This window comes from Elgaria multicarinata, chromosome 4, assembly GCF_023053635.1.
Source record: "Elgaria multicarinata webbii isolate HBS135686 ecotype San Diego chromosome 4, rElgMul1.1.pri, whole genome shotgun sequence".
In the NCBI taxonomy this organism is placed as follows: domain Eukaryota; kingdom Metazoa; phylum Chordata; class Lepidosauria; order Squamata; family Anguidae; genus Elgaria; species Elgaria multicarinata.
In genome coordinates this window covers 22057468-22073162 of record NC_086174.1, presented here as the reverse complement: position 1 = coordinate 22073162, position 15695 = coordinate 22057468, and the positions used below count along the sequence as shown (strand labels likewise).

The window sequence follows — 15695 nt, the reverse complement described above, 5'->3', positions numbered from 1 at the left end:
GCTGGGGGTGATGGGACTTGTAGTATGTCACATCTGGAGGGTGCCAGGTCAGGGAAGACTGTTTTTTATCATTCTACCCTCTGCACCGCTGCCTCATTCACAACGGGGATGGGCAGGGGATGTCCTGATAACATCATGTAACCCTCTCAAGATTTCCCATCTCTGCTTCTGTCTTTTTTTCCTTTCCACAAAAAGCCCATTAAGGAGGAAAAGGCTGACTAACAGCACAATGTCTTTTGTTTGGTAGTGCTAGGAACCTTCTGTCTGGAAACATTCCTGGTCTGATTAGTTGTAAAAGCACCAAAGGAAGGAACCAAGTAGGAGGCCACAGCAGAGACTGCCAAGTAGCAGGAATCCCGAACGCTGCCTCTTAGCCTTCATTCAACTCAGCATCTGAGGCTAGTCTCTCCTTTCTTTGCCCAAGCATAGAATTCCATCTTCTCCAGGTTGCGTATTTGGTTCCTTCTTTTCATCCCGATGTGTTGAAGATAACTTTCCTGCCAGTCCACTGCTATCCATAGTAATGACTTACTGGGACAGAATTGGCTCTGACTCTGTGTGGACGAACTGCAGGACACTTAGGAGCCTTCAGATGGGGTGGGATGCTTTCCCTGAAAGGAGATGGACCATTATGACAGGCTGGGAGGAGAGGGATATATTTATTATCTTTGCATCAACTCCTGCCCTTCCTCCAAGTTGCTCAGGGAGGTGTGTGTATGTGGAGCTCTCCCATTTTATCCTAACACTAACTATGTTAGGAAGAAGATTCAAGGATAAGTGTATCACTGCAATTCTGAACAATTATACATACTGAGCTGTTTTGCAGGTAATGCCAATTCATGGGTTGTTTAACCCATGAATTGGCATTACCTGCAAAACAGCTCAGTACGTGTAATTGTTCAGAATTGCAGTAATACAATTGGCGAGGCCACAAGGGAGACAGCTAGCATGCTGCCTCCCATTCACTTGCCACTTCCACTTTGAATTGGCCTTCATCAACAACTCAGGATCACCATTCCTCAGTTGACTGATGTGATGTCCAAACCTGGAACTCTGGGTTGTTGAGGAACAATCAACCCAGAACTTTAACCCAACAATGGGTTGTTAGTCTCTCTCTCACACAAAATAAATAAAACCAGGCAATTTATCACATTAATGAACTTAATTTAAACATTCTATGTAAGCCACCCTGAGGGCAGGATATAAATTCTAGTCAATAAATAAATGTACATAATTCGTATAGAGCACTGTATATCCAATTACAATTTGCAAGAATTCTCATCGTGATTTAGGCAGCAACAAAGATTCAACCAGATGTCCTTCTAAGCTGCCATATGTAGAGTTCCCACACTACTCAGTATGCCTGGATTTGCAAACCACCCAGGTCATGGGTTCATGAAAGTGAGCAGCAGGGAATGGGATACACTATTTTGATCCTGTTCTTTTGTACCCCAATCCTATCACAGAATTACAGAATTTTAGAGTTGTGAGGAAGGCTTGGAAGGTGGCCTTCATGGTGGTGGATCCCCAATTATGGAATGATCTCCCTGACAAAGCCCACTTGGTGTCAACGTTTATCTTTCTGGTGCCAGGTTAAAATTGCCCTCTTCTCTCAGGCATTTGGTAGCTTACAATGAGTTTTTAATCAAGTCCTGGATTGCCTTTGGTTGATGGTTTAAACATCGCCTTTAGATATATGTTGTCTGTGTGTATATACTGTCTTTTTATATGTTCTTACGTACATGGCTTTGTATTTTGTACCATGCATTTTAAATGATTTTTAATCCTTGAGAACTGCTCAGAGAGCTTCAGCTATGGGGTGGAATATAAATATAATGCATGAATGAAATGAATGAATGAACGTGCGAGATTATCCAGCTCAACGCCTTGCTCACTTCAGGAACTTTGCATCTATAGCAGCCTTCCCCAGCTTGGTGCCCTCTGGATAAATTTGACTTCAGTACCCATCAGCCCTAGCTACCATGGCCAATGGACAGGAATGCTGAGTTGTAGTCCAAAACATTTAGAGGCTGTCAGGTTGCGGCATCCCTAACAGTTGGCCGTCCGGCCTCTGCAAGCAAAAGGGAGCCCAGCACCTTCCGAGACAGATCCTACAAAGCTTTTGGTGTGTTCTTTTTAAAAAAGTCTTTACTTGCAGCTGTTTCATCTCCTTGCTTCCTTGTTTGGGGTTGGGTATTTTAACGGGGTGTTGAGGTTAGACTTACTTCTTGTAAATGATGCAGCAGGTCATCAACACATCGAACAGGAGAAACTTGAAGAGCAACATTCTGATGGCCAAAAGAAACAGGACCTGTGAGCGGCTGTGGAGAACCTCTGTGGACAATGTCTGGTCTTCAGCTGCCACAAAAATTAATAATAAATAAATAAAAACAATACTGAGAGATTGCACAGCAGAAGAAAATCTACGGACATGTATGTGCTCGTTCTCTCTCTCTCTGGATTGGCCCAAAACATTTTGCTGCCTCAGGCAAAGGACAAGAGGGTGCAGTTGAATCTTTCCTCAACATTGGCTGTGGGTGGCATGCCACTCTTTCCTCCAACACCTTGCTGCCACCTCCCAGCATGCACTGCCTGAGGGGATCGATTCCTGCGGCCTAATGATAGGGCCAGCCCTGCTGCTCCCAAAACTGGCATGAGTGTGTTTTCTCCTGGATGCCAGAGCCCACTTTCTGAACCTGGTTGCGCTAATCTGCAAACAAGCTCCTCTAAACTGTTAGCAGTGTAGCCAATATTTTTTGACAAGCCACCCCAGTGCCTGCCATGAATCCAGAGCCTTTCAATATGCATAAGTAAACCCAACAAAACCAGTGCTGAAGTTAGACAACCAAATGGTGTAACAGGAGCATATAGACCTACTTCACCTTCCCTGATACATCAGTGCCCACATGAAAACCCTGCCGTTTTAAAAAGATGGAAGAGTAGGGTGGAGATTGTGCAACTCTTTCATTCCTCTGGACAAATCGAGGCTTTCCGGATGCGTTCAGATGAGGATTTTATTGTGCCATTGTCTCATTCAGTATTTTAGGGGTGGGTGTGTTCAGACATCTTCCACTCATTACTCTCCTGTGTTTTCCCATTGCTTCTTCTGTCTTTTTTCTTACTGCAAAAAAACTATTAAGGGGAAAAATAGCTACACAACGCCTTCTAACTGGTAGTGCTAGGAAGCACCCCAAGTGGTCTTAGAAAAGACAGAAGAATCACAGGGAAAGTGCTGGATGAGAATGAGTGGGTGATGGTTTCGTGTGGATGCCCCGTAGGCAGGTAGTGAATGAAGCATGGCGATTCCAGAGAAAATTGAAGCAGTCTGAAAGGAAGGATTACTGCACATACCTCCTTGATTTTCATCTAGGCATGGAGCTCCTGAATTTTCTTCTATAAAACAAATTAATATTTAAAGACATTAGAAGAGGAGGATGGGTAAAACTCCGGTTTGTTACACGCCTTTGTTTTCATAGAATCATAGAATAGCAGAGTTGGAAGGGGCCTACAAGGCCATCGAGTTCAACCCCCTGCTCAATGCAGGAATCCACCCTAAAGCATCCCTGACAGATGCTGGTCCAGCTGCCTCTTGAAGGCCTCTAGTGTGGAAGAGCCCACAACCTCCCTAGGTAACTGATTCCATTGTCGTACTGCTCTAACAGTCAGGAAGTTTTTCCTGATGTCCAGCTGGAATCTGGCTTCCTTTAACTTCAGCCCATTATTCCGTGTCCTGCACTCTGGGAGGATTGAGAAGAGATCCTGGCTTTGTAGGTTGTCAAGTTATTAAACGTATTGATTTGAAATGCCTGGAATGTAGGGTGACCACATGAAAAGGAGGACAAGGCTCCTGTATTTTTCACAGTTGTATAGAAAAGGGAATTTCAGCAGGTACCATTTGTATGCATGCAGTACCTGGCGAAATTCCCTCTTTATCGCAACAGTTAAAGCTGCAGGAGCCCTGCCCTCTTGACCAGATACAAAAGAGGGCAGGGCTCCTGCAGCTTTAATTGTTGCGATGAAGAGGGAATTTCACCAGGTGCTGCATGCATACAAAGACTTGTGAAACAACCCTTACTGTGCATTTGTAAGGCAGGATCCCAATAATTTAACATTAATTAATTAAATAATGGTCTCCTAAAACAACCTTCCCCATTCTGGTAGTTTCCAATATTTATGCTGGTTGAGGATGATGGGAGTTGTAGTCCAGTATATATTATAATTTATGCTTTTATCCCCTTGACAATTACCTGTGATTTGAAGAGAGGTATTGCTCCATATGCTTGAGGTTTGGTTTTGTGCCACGTAGCAAGTGACAGTAGCCCATGATTCAAATTCTTTGGTGCTGATGGAGATTTGGGAGACTGTGCTGAAAGTGCCATCTTCTTCCTTGGAAACCCCATAGTTGAAAGACTCCAGCAGGCTCCCGTTTCCATTGGAAAACCAAACGGCGCCCAACGTGTCCTCCAAGAGCTCACTCACCAGGCATACGACCAGCGTCTTCCTCTCACCGTTGACTATCACATGGAGTGGTGGTGCCAATGTTGGAAATAAGCTCAAAGAGCAGCTACCTGCCGGCAGAGGAAGCTGCTCATTATGAAGGAGCACACACGAAGAGCAAAGCACATGCTAGCACAAAAGTACAGGACTGTAGAGCTACCCATCTCACAGTTGACTCCTTCACCCAGAGCCAGTAGGTGACCAGGCTGCAGCAAATGCTTCTGTTTGCCACTTTTGCTGCAACCGGTTCACTTGCTTAACCCAGAAGCTGATGTAAACTGAGACACCTTTGAAAATCTGCAAGCAATGCTTACAAATAGCTACATAAAACAGATGGAGTCCCTCTGCTTTGCATAGCTTCCTCACACACACACACACACACACACACACACACACACACACACACACACCTGGTTCAGCCCAAAACATGTAAAATATTACAGATTGCATGCAAAATACTCCAAATTAACCAAGATACGTTGGCAAATGTTAGAATGATATACATTATTTATTTTGAATGTGCTGCTTGCAATGAAACTTTTTTTTCCTGTTTATTGCAAAGAAAATTAAAAATTAAATCTGATTTGTCTTGAGGAGTATCTACAATGCTCTGGTGACTAATTTCCCTTTTATCCTGTGGGGCATTTTTTTAATACCAGCCTTTCTTTTATTTTACTTTATTTATCCTGTCTTTTATTTTACTTTATCGAAAATCTTACTTTCCTCCCTTCTACCATTTTTCCAGGGTGGTTTACATAACATGCACATTCTGAACATGAAAAGACTGATGTGAAACCCACCTCACAAGGTTTTACAAATGAGCAGGGGGTTCCATTTCAGAGATGGGGGCAAAGAGATGTGGGTGGGTGGGTGTGCTGTGCATATCATCGTAACAAAGTTCAAAGGCCTGCTCTTGGATTCCCTCAAGATTCAAATCCTAGAAATAGAATGCTTTTTAAGAACATTTGTTTGGTTAAGTTTTCATATCTCCTAATAATAACCAAAGATATAGATACGTCTGAGGAATAATCTCATAAGCTTTGAAACATGAGGTGGAATTTTTTTTCTCCACACATACACTGACCCCAACAAAAGAAGAAAATTTTACTCACAGGTAAGAAGCTGGAGTGCTGCGCTGGTCAGCAAGTGCCTCAGTGGCCTCCACGCCAATTTAACGTTGAGAAACTGTGGCATCTTCTGAGGAGCAGGAACACTAACAGAGCATGCGAGTAGACAGTGTGCCAAACCCATCTCTCAGCATTTCTTCCTCTCTGACCTCAGTTCTCCTTTCCCATTGCTAACCGTTGCACAGCTGCTCTCCAGTAAACCACTGAGCTTTGTCGTTATTCCTTTTCTTAAAGGCGTCCTCTTGTAAAAAGTGTTTTAAATATGGCTGGCCTATGTGTAAGGTGGCTCACTTACACATTGCCAAAGAACAGGACCAAGATTTGCATGTGCTCATTGATATCTATAGATGCCAATTCAGAAATAATTACTATAATTTAATACAGTGGGGAAAGACTGTGACCATGGGCCAGATCTACGACAAACAGCATATAACACTTTGAAAACAGTTTGAAAATGGTATATGGAATGTCAATACCATTATAAACCATTATAAAGCAGTAGTATAGATCCTGCCCAGGTGACCTGTGTACTGTACAGGTGCCAATTGTTGACAAGCAACTTCAAGGCCTTTCCTCTCCCCTTCTTATGGTTCTTTCCAATATCTGGGTTTGTTACAGCATCTGGAGTTGTTTAGCTTAGAAAAGAGTAAAGGGAGGCATGATAGAGGTGTACAAAATTATGCATGGTGTGGAGAATGTGGATAGGGTCCCCCTCTCATAATACTAGAACCTGGGGTCATCCAATGAAGCTGATTGGTGGGAGATTCAAGCTAGATAAAAGAAAGTCCTTCACACTACAAGATGTGGTGATGGCCGCCAATTGGGATGCCTTCAAAAGGGGATTGGACAAGTCATGGAGGATAAGGCTATCGACGGCCAATAGTCTTGATGGCTCTATGCTACCTGCAGTATCAGAGGCAGTATGCCTATGTACACCAGTGGCTGGAGAAAATGGGCAGGGTGGTGCTGTTGCACTCATGTCCTGCTTGAGGGTGGCTATCGCTACATTTTGTGGAAGAGAATTCAATGGTGTGAAGAAGTATTTCCTTTTATTTGTCCAGAATCTCCCACCAATTAGCTTCATAGGTGCTAGTATTATGAGAGAGGGAGAAAAAATGTCTCCCTAAACACTTTCTCCACACCATACATAATTTTGCCTCTTGCCTACTCATTTCTTTTCTAAGCTAAACAATCCCAGAGGTTGTAATAATATTAGAACCCAAGGTCATCACATGAAGTTGATTGGTGGGAGATTTAGGACATATACAAGGATGTATTGCTATGGAATTTGCTACCATAAGAAGTAGTGATGGCTACCAATTTGGCTGGCTTTAAAAGGGGGCTGGATAAATTTCTAGAAGAGAAGGCTACTAGTCCTGATGGCTAGGAGCTACCTCCAGTATCAGAAGCAGTAAGACTATATATTCCAGTAGCTGGGGCATATAGAAAACATAGGAAGCTGCCTTATTGGTCCTTCTAGACCAATATTGTCAACATTGACTGGCAGTGGCTCTCCAGGGTTTCCGGTAGGATTTTTTCCTAGCCCTACCTGGGGATGCCAGGAATTGAACCTGGGACTGACTGCATGCAAAGCAGGTGCTCTACCACTGAGCTATGGTGGGAGGGTGCTGTTACACCCATGTCCTGCTTGTGGGTTCCTGGTCAACAGCTCTTGGTCAGCATGGCTCTTCTTATAGAATCATAGAATCATAGAATAGCAGAGTTGGAAGGGGTCTATAAGGCCATCGAGTCCAACCCCCTGCTCAATGCAGGAATCCACCCTAAAGCATCCCTGACAGATGGTTGTCCAGCTGCCTCTTGAATGCCTCTAGTGTGGGAGAGCCCACAACCTCCCTAGGTAACTGATTCCATTGTCGTACTGCTCTAACAGTCAGGAAGTTTTTCCTGATGTCCAGCTGGAATCTGGCTTCCTTTAACTTGAGCCCATTATTCCGTTTCCTGCACTCTGGGAGGATTGAGAAGAGATCTTGGCCCTCCTCTGTGTGACAACCTTTTAAGTATTTGAAGAGTGCTATCATGTCTCCCCTCCATCTTCTCTTCTCCAGGCTAAACATGCCCAGTTCTTTCAGTCTCTCTTCATAGGGCTTTGTTTCCAGACCCCTGATCATCCTGGTTGCCCTCCTCTGAACATGCTCCAGCTTGTCTGTGTCCTTCTTGAACTGTGGAGCCCAGAACTGGACGCAATACTCTAGAGGAGGCCTAACCAGGGCCGAATAGAGAGGAACCAGTACCTCACGTGATTTGGAAGCTATACTTCTATTAATGCAGCCCAAAATAGCATTTGCCTTTCTTGCAGCCATATCACACTGTTGGCTCATATTCAGCTTGTGATCTACAACAATTCCAAGATCTTTCTCGTTTGTAGTATTGCTGAGCCAAGTATCCCCCATCTTGTAACTGTGCCTTTGGTTTCTATTTCCTAAATGTAGAACTTGGCATTTATCCCTATTAAATTTCATCCTTTTGTTTTCAGCCCAGCACTCCAGCCTATCAAGATCACTTTGAAGTTTGTTTCTGTCTTCCAGGGTATTAGCTATGTTCATATGTTCTTATGCTCTAGCCCTTTAATCCTTTTATATGCCCCTTTCTGGACCTTTTCCAACTCTACAATATAGTTTTTAGGTGTGGTGGCCAGAGGCACCCTAAAAAGCACCAATTAAATAAAAATGGCGTTGGAGTCATCAGGAGGTTTGGGTTATATTGCCATGATTCTTCAAGAAAAAGAGCAGAACGTGGTGGTGGGCCCAGAATTCTCTTAAGAATGTTTTCAGGCCAATGTGGATTTAATGAGGGATATGAGTTATTCCAGGTTTTTTTCCTTTAAAAAGGAATCCTATTAGCAGCTGTAGGGGTGTGGGAGAAGATTTGGACTGGGACTGTAGCACTGAGGTATGGGTTTTTTAAAAAAACATTTTACCACTCCACCCTCTCTGCCATTTTCCTGATTAAAATCTCTCTCTCTCTCTCTCTCTCTCTCTCTCTCTCTCTCTCTCTCTCTGTCACACACACACACACACACACACACACACACATTATTACATTCCCCACAGGTAAAAACATAAATATACTGTATGCATCAAACCCATAAAAAAAATGCAATATGTAAAACGGGAAAACGAATAATAAAATTCAAATTCAGACATCATTAAAATTAGCTCAATTTAAAATTCAGCTTTTAGTTCAGCAAATTTTAAATCTTTTTAGCATAGAGTACAGTACACAGAGTCTAGGCAATCCTATGCATGTTTAGATAGAAAAAGTCCTGCAACACCCAGGACTTTCGTAAAGCTCACACCATTAGTCAACTAGGATAGCTGGAAATACACCACATGTCAATAGTGAGAAAAAGCAGGTTTATTAATAATATTTTTTTTAAAAAAAGTGAGGAGGGTGCAGAAGCGAATCTGTGGGGGCTGATGGCTCAGATTTCAGTGGGGCCGTGAATCCATTATGGATTTCAGTCAGAACCAGCCAGAACGCTAAAGGGTCTATCCAAGGTGCCAGACCTATTTTGAGGATAGGGTTCAGCACCTTAGCTCATTTAGAGTTCTGGCTGGTTCTGACTGAAACCCAGGATGGATTCACGGCCCCACCGAAATAGGCGCCACCAGCCTCCGCTGGTGTGATGTTGCTCCCCTCCTGCTAGCCGAATGGTCTTGGTATGGCTCGGCCTCCCCCACGCCGCTCTATTGGTAACTCCCAGGAAGTCAGGGCGGCGTGGAAGGGCCGGGCTGGGATTTTGCACTGGTGGAAGAAGCGGTGGTGTCTTGGCGAGGTATGGACCGCTGGCCTGATGTGGTCACGCACGGCAGCCGTTGCTTTCGGGGCATCGAGCCTTTGGGGGCTGCCACCGCTTGCACTCCTATTGGGGCAGTCACCCCTTTGAAGCCAGTGGAGGGAACTTACTCACGAGTAAAGACGCTTGCAAGGGGCTCCCAAACGGAACCCCCAAGCCTGGGAGCTGACGGGGCTGCTCCCCTTTCAAACTGCTTTTGGAAAACAAAGATGGTTGCATGCATTTAATAGAGAAGGTTTCCTCATCCTCTCCACCAACACCGCTTTCCAAATTTTATTCAAGCCTTTTCCCCTTACCGCCTTTACATAGGTAAACTTATGAGCTCTGTTGTTCTTCAGTAGAGGGGACAAGAGTGTTTAAAAATCCCTTTGACTGGGTCTTAACAGAGTAGTCTTCCCCAATTCGATGCCCTCCAGATGTGAACTACAACTCCCAGCATGCCCCAGCCAGCCACTGTGAACAGCGTGCTGGACTAGCCAGCCTTCCTCAACCTGGGGTGCTCCAGATGTGTTGGACTGCATCTCCCAGAATGCCCCAGCCAGGCTGGGGCATTCTGGGACTTGTAGTCAAACACATCTGGAGCACCCCAGGTTGAGGAAGGCTGAGCTGCTAGACCCTTGGTCTGATCCAGCATGGCTCTTCTTAGGTTCTTATGTAGAACACCCACTTGCTTGTCATAAGACTGTAAGAGCCCTGCTGGGTCCGACCAACGGTCTACCTAGTCCAGCATTGTGTTCCCATAGTGGCCAGCCACGGGAAACCCACAAGATATAATGGCCTTGCTATAATGTCTTTCTAGTACTTTGTTGCCTTCAGTTCCTGCCAACTTTCACTGCCTGTGGGAGTAGGCAACCTGGTACCCCCCGGACGTTTTGGATTACAACTCCCATAATCTCTGACCTTTGGTCATACTGGCTGGGGCTGATGTTTTAGAGTTTTCAGACAATCCACATCTGAAGGGCACCAAATTCAGAGTATGGGAGAGGGGTGGAGGAATCCAGAATCCACAGTGGGGCAATACTTTTATGAGGTCCATCTAAAATTCCATGAAAGATTGTGCATGTTTTCAAGTTCTCCAGAATTCTTGATCAAGCTAGGTGGTCTAAGAGGCAGAAAAATTCATCAGTTAGGCAAGATCTTGTGGTCATGAGTTCTGCAGTTTGCTTGTTACAAGAATTCGAGAGGAATCTGTCCCTGAAGCACCAATTGCACTCTGTTTAATGATGATGACGATGATTTACAAGCTATTGGCAGCTGTTTTTAGAGGGAACCCTGTAATAACAACACACCATGAGTGAGAAGAGATAACAACAACAACAACAATAGGGTACCCTCTGAAAGCAGCATCCGATAGCCCATAAAAGATAAACACACAAAATGTTAAAAACCACAAAAACTAATAACCAACAGATAAAACAAAAATTAGAAATATTAAAATTCCTTAACAGTTACAGCGAAACTCATTTCCTCTTAGCAACCCAATAAACCAATTTAGGAGAAACCCACTGAGAGCAGATACTGGTTTTAAGCCACTCCTAAAGGCCTGAACGATGCACCCCAAGAAGGCATGTATTTCAACATTCGTGGGGCTACTATTGAAAAAGGCCCCACCAACCTGATGATTTTCAGAGGCAGGTGAGTTAGTGGAGGCTAATTATGGGTTAATGCAATCCTTCAAAATGTCTCTTCTTTTAGGCCCACTTTGGAGGCGCACCCGTTTCTTGTATCCAAGTGAATGTTGCACATTAGACAGCGGCTTCTAGCAGAGCACCGGCAGTCCTCCATTCACTGGTGATGGCGGATGCAACAACCTCACCTCCCGATACCAGGGAAGGTATAAAGGAAGAGACCCGAGAAGGCCCTGCTGGACAACCTCACACTCCGGATGCTTCCGTGTCTTTTTCTGAGATCTTTCGCCTGGTTCAGACGGGGCAGGACATCCCTGGCCTGCGGAAGCTAAACATTACTGCAACAAATGGGAGCCCAACACCATCTCAAATGGCCCCGAGACCCAAACCTTGGGAGAACAAGCCGTGATGAATGGGAAAAAACTCTTTTGCCCTATGTCTGCACCAAAAAGAAGCCAGATTTACCAGAAACCTGTTGGATTTGTGGACTTGCAGAGTTGGGTTGTGTGTCACGCAAACCCTTACCAGATTTTACATCCTGCTGATTTGCCTGGTCATAAATCTTGTGAATAAGACTGCCATGGCATTAAAAGAGTGGATTGTGTAAAAGTTGTAATAAAAGTGTCCTTTTCTAAAATGTGCTTTAGTTGTCCCTTCAGTTATTTAGAATCAGTGAATGTAGTGCAAAAACAAACAAACCCGGAATACAATTTTGCACCCAATCAGTTAAAAAACTGCATCCAGAGGAGCTGATTTGTGACTTGTAGAGTTATGCACATTGAACAGTTTTTAATATTGTGTTATTTTGCATGTTATTGTACTTTTATTAATCACAGGAGAGGCAAGGACACTGAAGCTTCCATTGTTTTACACAGCTGCCATTTTGAAATTTCAGTAAATATCACCCATGCATTTCCAAAGGCTAGAAACATGCTTTTAAAAAAGAAAGGAAAGGGAGCTGAGATTTTCCCGGGGCAGAACTTGGCACTTGGCTTTTCTCTGTGTTCCTGCACAATTGTGGGATACACAAATCCCTGAACTTAGTCAACCATCTACCATTTTGGCTTTTTTTAAACAACTTTAGGAAGGATAGATTTTCTAGAGAAGGTTTTTGGGGTATTAACTTTTTTGCATCCTAACAAATAGATTGTCCTTGTTAGTCTCCTCAAGGATTTTTCTTTTACAAAGTGGGCATTTCATATAAAAATCTCTGAACATGGATGGAAATCCCAGTAAGGTAAGAATGCCTTCTACTCATGAGAGTTACTGGTCATCCAAATCCTGGGTCCATCCTATACTATGCAAATATGAGAGCCAGTGGGGTGTACTGGGTAGAGTATGGAACTCTTGTAGGAAGGCCCAGCTTTAAGAATATAACAAGTGCCATGCTGGATCACACCAAGGGTCCATCTAGTCAGTGGCAAAGAGCACCTTTTATCAGCTTAGGCTGATATATCAACTGCGCCCTTATCTGGACAGAGATAGCCTAGCTACAGTTATCCATGCTCTGATAACCTCTCGTTTGGATTACTGCAATGCGTTATACGTGGGGCTGCCTTTGAAAACGGTCCAGAAACTTCAACTGGTACAAAACAGGGCAGCACGGTTACTAATGGACTGGCCGACAAGACCACATTATGCCAATCGTTTTCCAGCTTCATTGGCTTCCAGTCCAGGTCCGGGCCCGATTCAAAGTGCTGGTGTTAACATTTAAAGCCCTAAACAGCTTGGGGCCAGGCTGTCTGAAGGAACGCCTCCTCCCATATGTACCTGCCCGGACCCTAAGGTCATCCTCAGGGGTCCTTCTCCGTGAGCCCCTGCCAAAGGAAGTAAGGCAGGTGGCTACCAGAAGCAGGGCCTTTTCTGCTGTGGCACCCCGGCTGTGGAATGAGCTCCCTAAGGAGGTTCGCTTGGTTCGCTACATTATATTCTTTTAGACGCCAGGTGAAGACCTTTTTATTCTCCCAATATTTTAACAGTCTATAAATTAATTTTAACTTTGCTGTTTTAAATTTGTATTTTAAATTTGTATTTTTGCATTGCTGCTGTTTTTATCTTGGTTGTGCTTTTATATTGTATTTTATATTATGGTTTTATACTATTGTTTTGTTTTGAATTGTCTTAAATTTGTAAACCACCCAGAGAGCTTCGGCTATTGGGCGGTATAGAAATGCAATAAATAAATAAGTAAATAAATAGTCTATCACTCTGTTCACATAGTGGCCAACCAGCCATCAGCTAGGGACCAACAAAGCAGGACATGGACCCCAGCAACTGGTGCACACAGGCTTACTGCCTCAAATATTGGAGTTAGCACACAACTATCAGGGCTAGTAGCCATTGATAAGCCTTCGCCTCCTTTAAATCCCCACTAAGCTATGAAGCTTACTGGGTGACCTTGGACCAGACACTATCTCTCTGCCTGACCTATCTCACAGGGTTATTGTGTGAGGATATAATGATGGATTGAGTTGAACCATTTATGCTGCCTTGAACATGTTGGAGGAAGGGTAGGGTGTAAATGAACAAAATAGTGGAAGCTTATTTGGTTTTTGCTATCCCTTCAAACAAAGACTCTTTAAGACTTTAAGACTCACATATAAATTAAATGCTTAATTAGGATAATGAAAATAGGAAAATAATATTAATAACAATATTATTTTCCTATTATTATTATTATTATTAAGCAACACTAACATTTTATAACAAACCATTTTTAATTATTATTTTTTGCTTGGAAGAGAACACTTGAAAAGACACAGCCAAATGCAATTGATCCTTAATTATAATGCATCAGTCCTTGATGTCTTAATTACTGTTTGAAAGAATAGATTGAGCAGAGTAATCAGGGGAAAAAAGCCAAAGGCAAGGGGTGGAACCAAAGATATTATCTTAGAAAATATTTAATGTTTTTGCCAACGTGTTTCGGAGAATTAAAGTCCTTCTTCAGGGCAATTCAAATAAGAGTATAATTTCAATTTTCTCTAGAGCGAAATGATCTAGGAGATCATTTCGCTCTAGAGAAAATTAAAATTATACTCTTATTTGAATTGCCCTGAAGAAGGACTTTAATACTCTGAAACGCGTCGGCAAAAACTTTATATATTTTCTAAGATATATCTTTGGTTCCACCCCTTGCCTTTGGCTTTCCCCCGCCTTGCTACTTGGGAGTTTCCTTTCTTTTTTGTGGCTTTCGTGAGCAGAGTAACCACCAAATTTTTAACATCTAATTCAATAAATTATACCTACTTCGTTACTCATTTATTGGGACACTTATCTAGCAAAGGTCTCTTGTTAAGATGTCCGCTGGAATCCAAAATGGGAAAGGAGCTCAGAGACCCCCACCCCCTAAAGGTTCTATCCAAGGCAGCCGTTGGCTGCCAATATCTCTTAAGCCACAAAGTTGGCTCCCAGCTGGTGTCAAGCAAAGCAAAGGATGCACCTGAGTAACTGCTGCACTGCAATTTAACCAAAAGCCTAAACAATTCGTGGAACAGCACCTGCTGTTGAAGCTGGACCAGTAAGGAGCTACTTGTAAAACGCCCATCACTGGGACAGCTTTTTATATTGTAAGGACCCAGGTGTGGGACCCATGTGGTGCTGTGCAGAGCATATTTTTACCCATGGATAGACATGTTCTCATGTGAGATCCTTGTTAGTAAAGGTGCTCGCCACCCATTGTCAAGTGTAGAGGACAAGGGTTTGACATTGTGTTCCCCAAATGTGAAACTTGGTCCGAAAGGAAAAATAAAAACCACTCAATCAGTGGGCCTGTTCAGACGACACACTAGAAACATAGAGTTGTAAGGGGCCTATAAGGCCATCGAATCCAACCCCTTGCTCAATGCAGGAATCCACCCTAAAGCATACCCGACAGATTATTTATTTTATTTTTATTTTATTTATTACATTTCTATACCGCCCAATAGCTGAAGCTCTCTGGGCAGTTCACAAAAATTGGTTGTCCAGCTGCCTCTTGAAGGCCTCTAGTGTGGGAGAGCCCACAACCTCCCTAGGTAACTGGTTCCACTGTCGCACTGCTGTTACAGTCAGGAAGTTTTTCCTGATGTCCAGCCGGAATCTGGCTTCCTATAAGTTGAGTCCATTATTCCGTGTCCTGCACTCTGGGCTGATCGAGAAGAGATCCTGGCCCACTAAGCCATGGTTAGGCTGAATTTGCTCCTCCTCTTCACCACTGCAACCTGTTTGTTCACCTGCATCTTGCTTTGGCTCAGACAACAGTGGTGGTGATGAGAAGGGGAGCAGTAGATGCTACTGCCTCTCTGCTCGTTGCCTCTGCCTGTCGAGCAAGCAAGTCTGATACAGCTTGTTTTAAGAAGAAAAACAGGGAGAAACGTAGGTTGGGATTGTGGCGAAGTCCATAAGCATATAAAAGAAATGAATGGCTGTACGGTGCACATTCACCCAAGGAAGGAGAGCCCAGCATGATACTTCTGTCCACACATCTGTCCGCAGTCAGACATGCATCCTCTTTTATTCTTACAAGATAGAGGAAGGGACAAATGGTCAAAAGAGAGAGATAATGTGGGTGAAAAGCCTGGAATGGCAGAAAGGAGCCTTCAGTTTGCTAGTTTTCTTTTCCCCCAGAGAACTGTTTCCCCCCTC

General features: G+C 43.6%; 1 protein-coding gene across 1 annotated transcript; it reads right to left on the bottom strand.

Annotated features, from left to right (window-relative positions):
• Nucleotides 1-2221: 2221 nt before the first annotated feature.
• On the bottom strand, nt 2222-5691 carry PTCRA (pre T cell antigen receptor alpha). Its single transcript, XM_063125381.1, has 4 exons — nt 5610-5691; nt 4248-4568; nt 3352-3393; nt 2222-2352 (listed from the first exon to the last, which is right to left on the bottom strand). The coding sequence occupies exons 1-4, from the start codon at nt 5689-5691 to the stop codon at nt 2222-2224; spliced, it is 576 nt and encodes a 191-aa protein (XP_062981451.1).
• Nucleotides 5692-15695: the final 10004 nt, after the last annotated feature.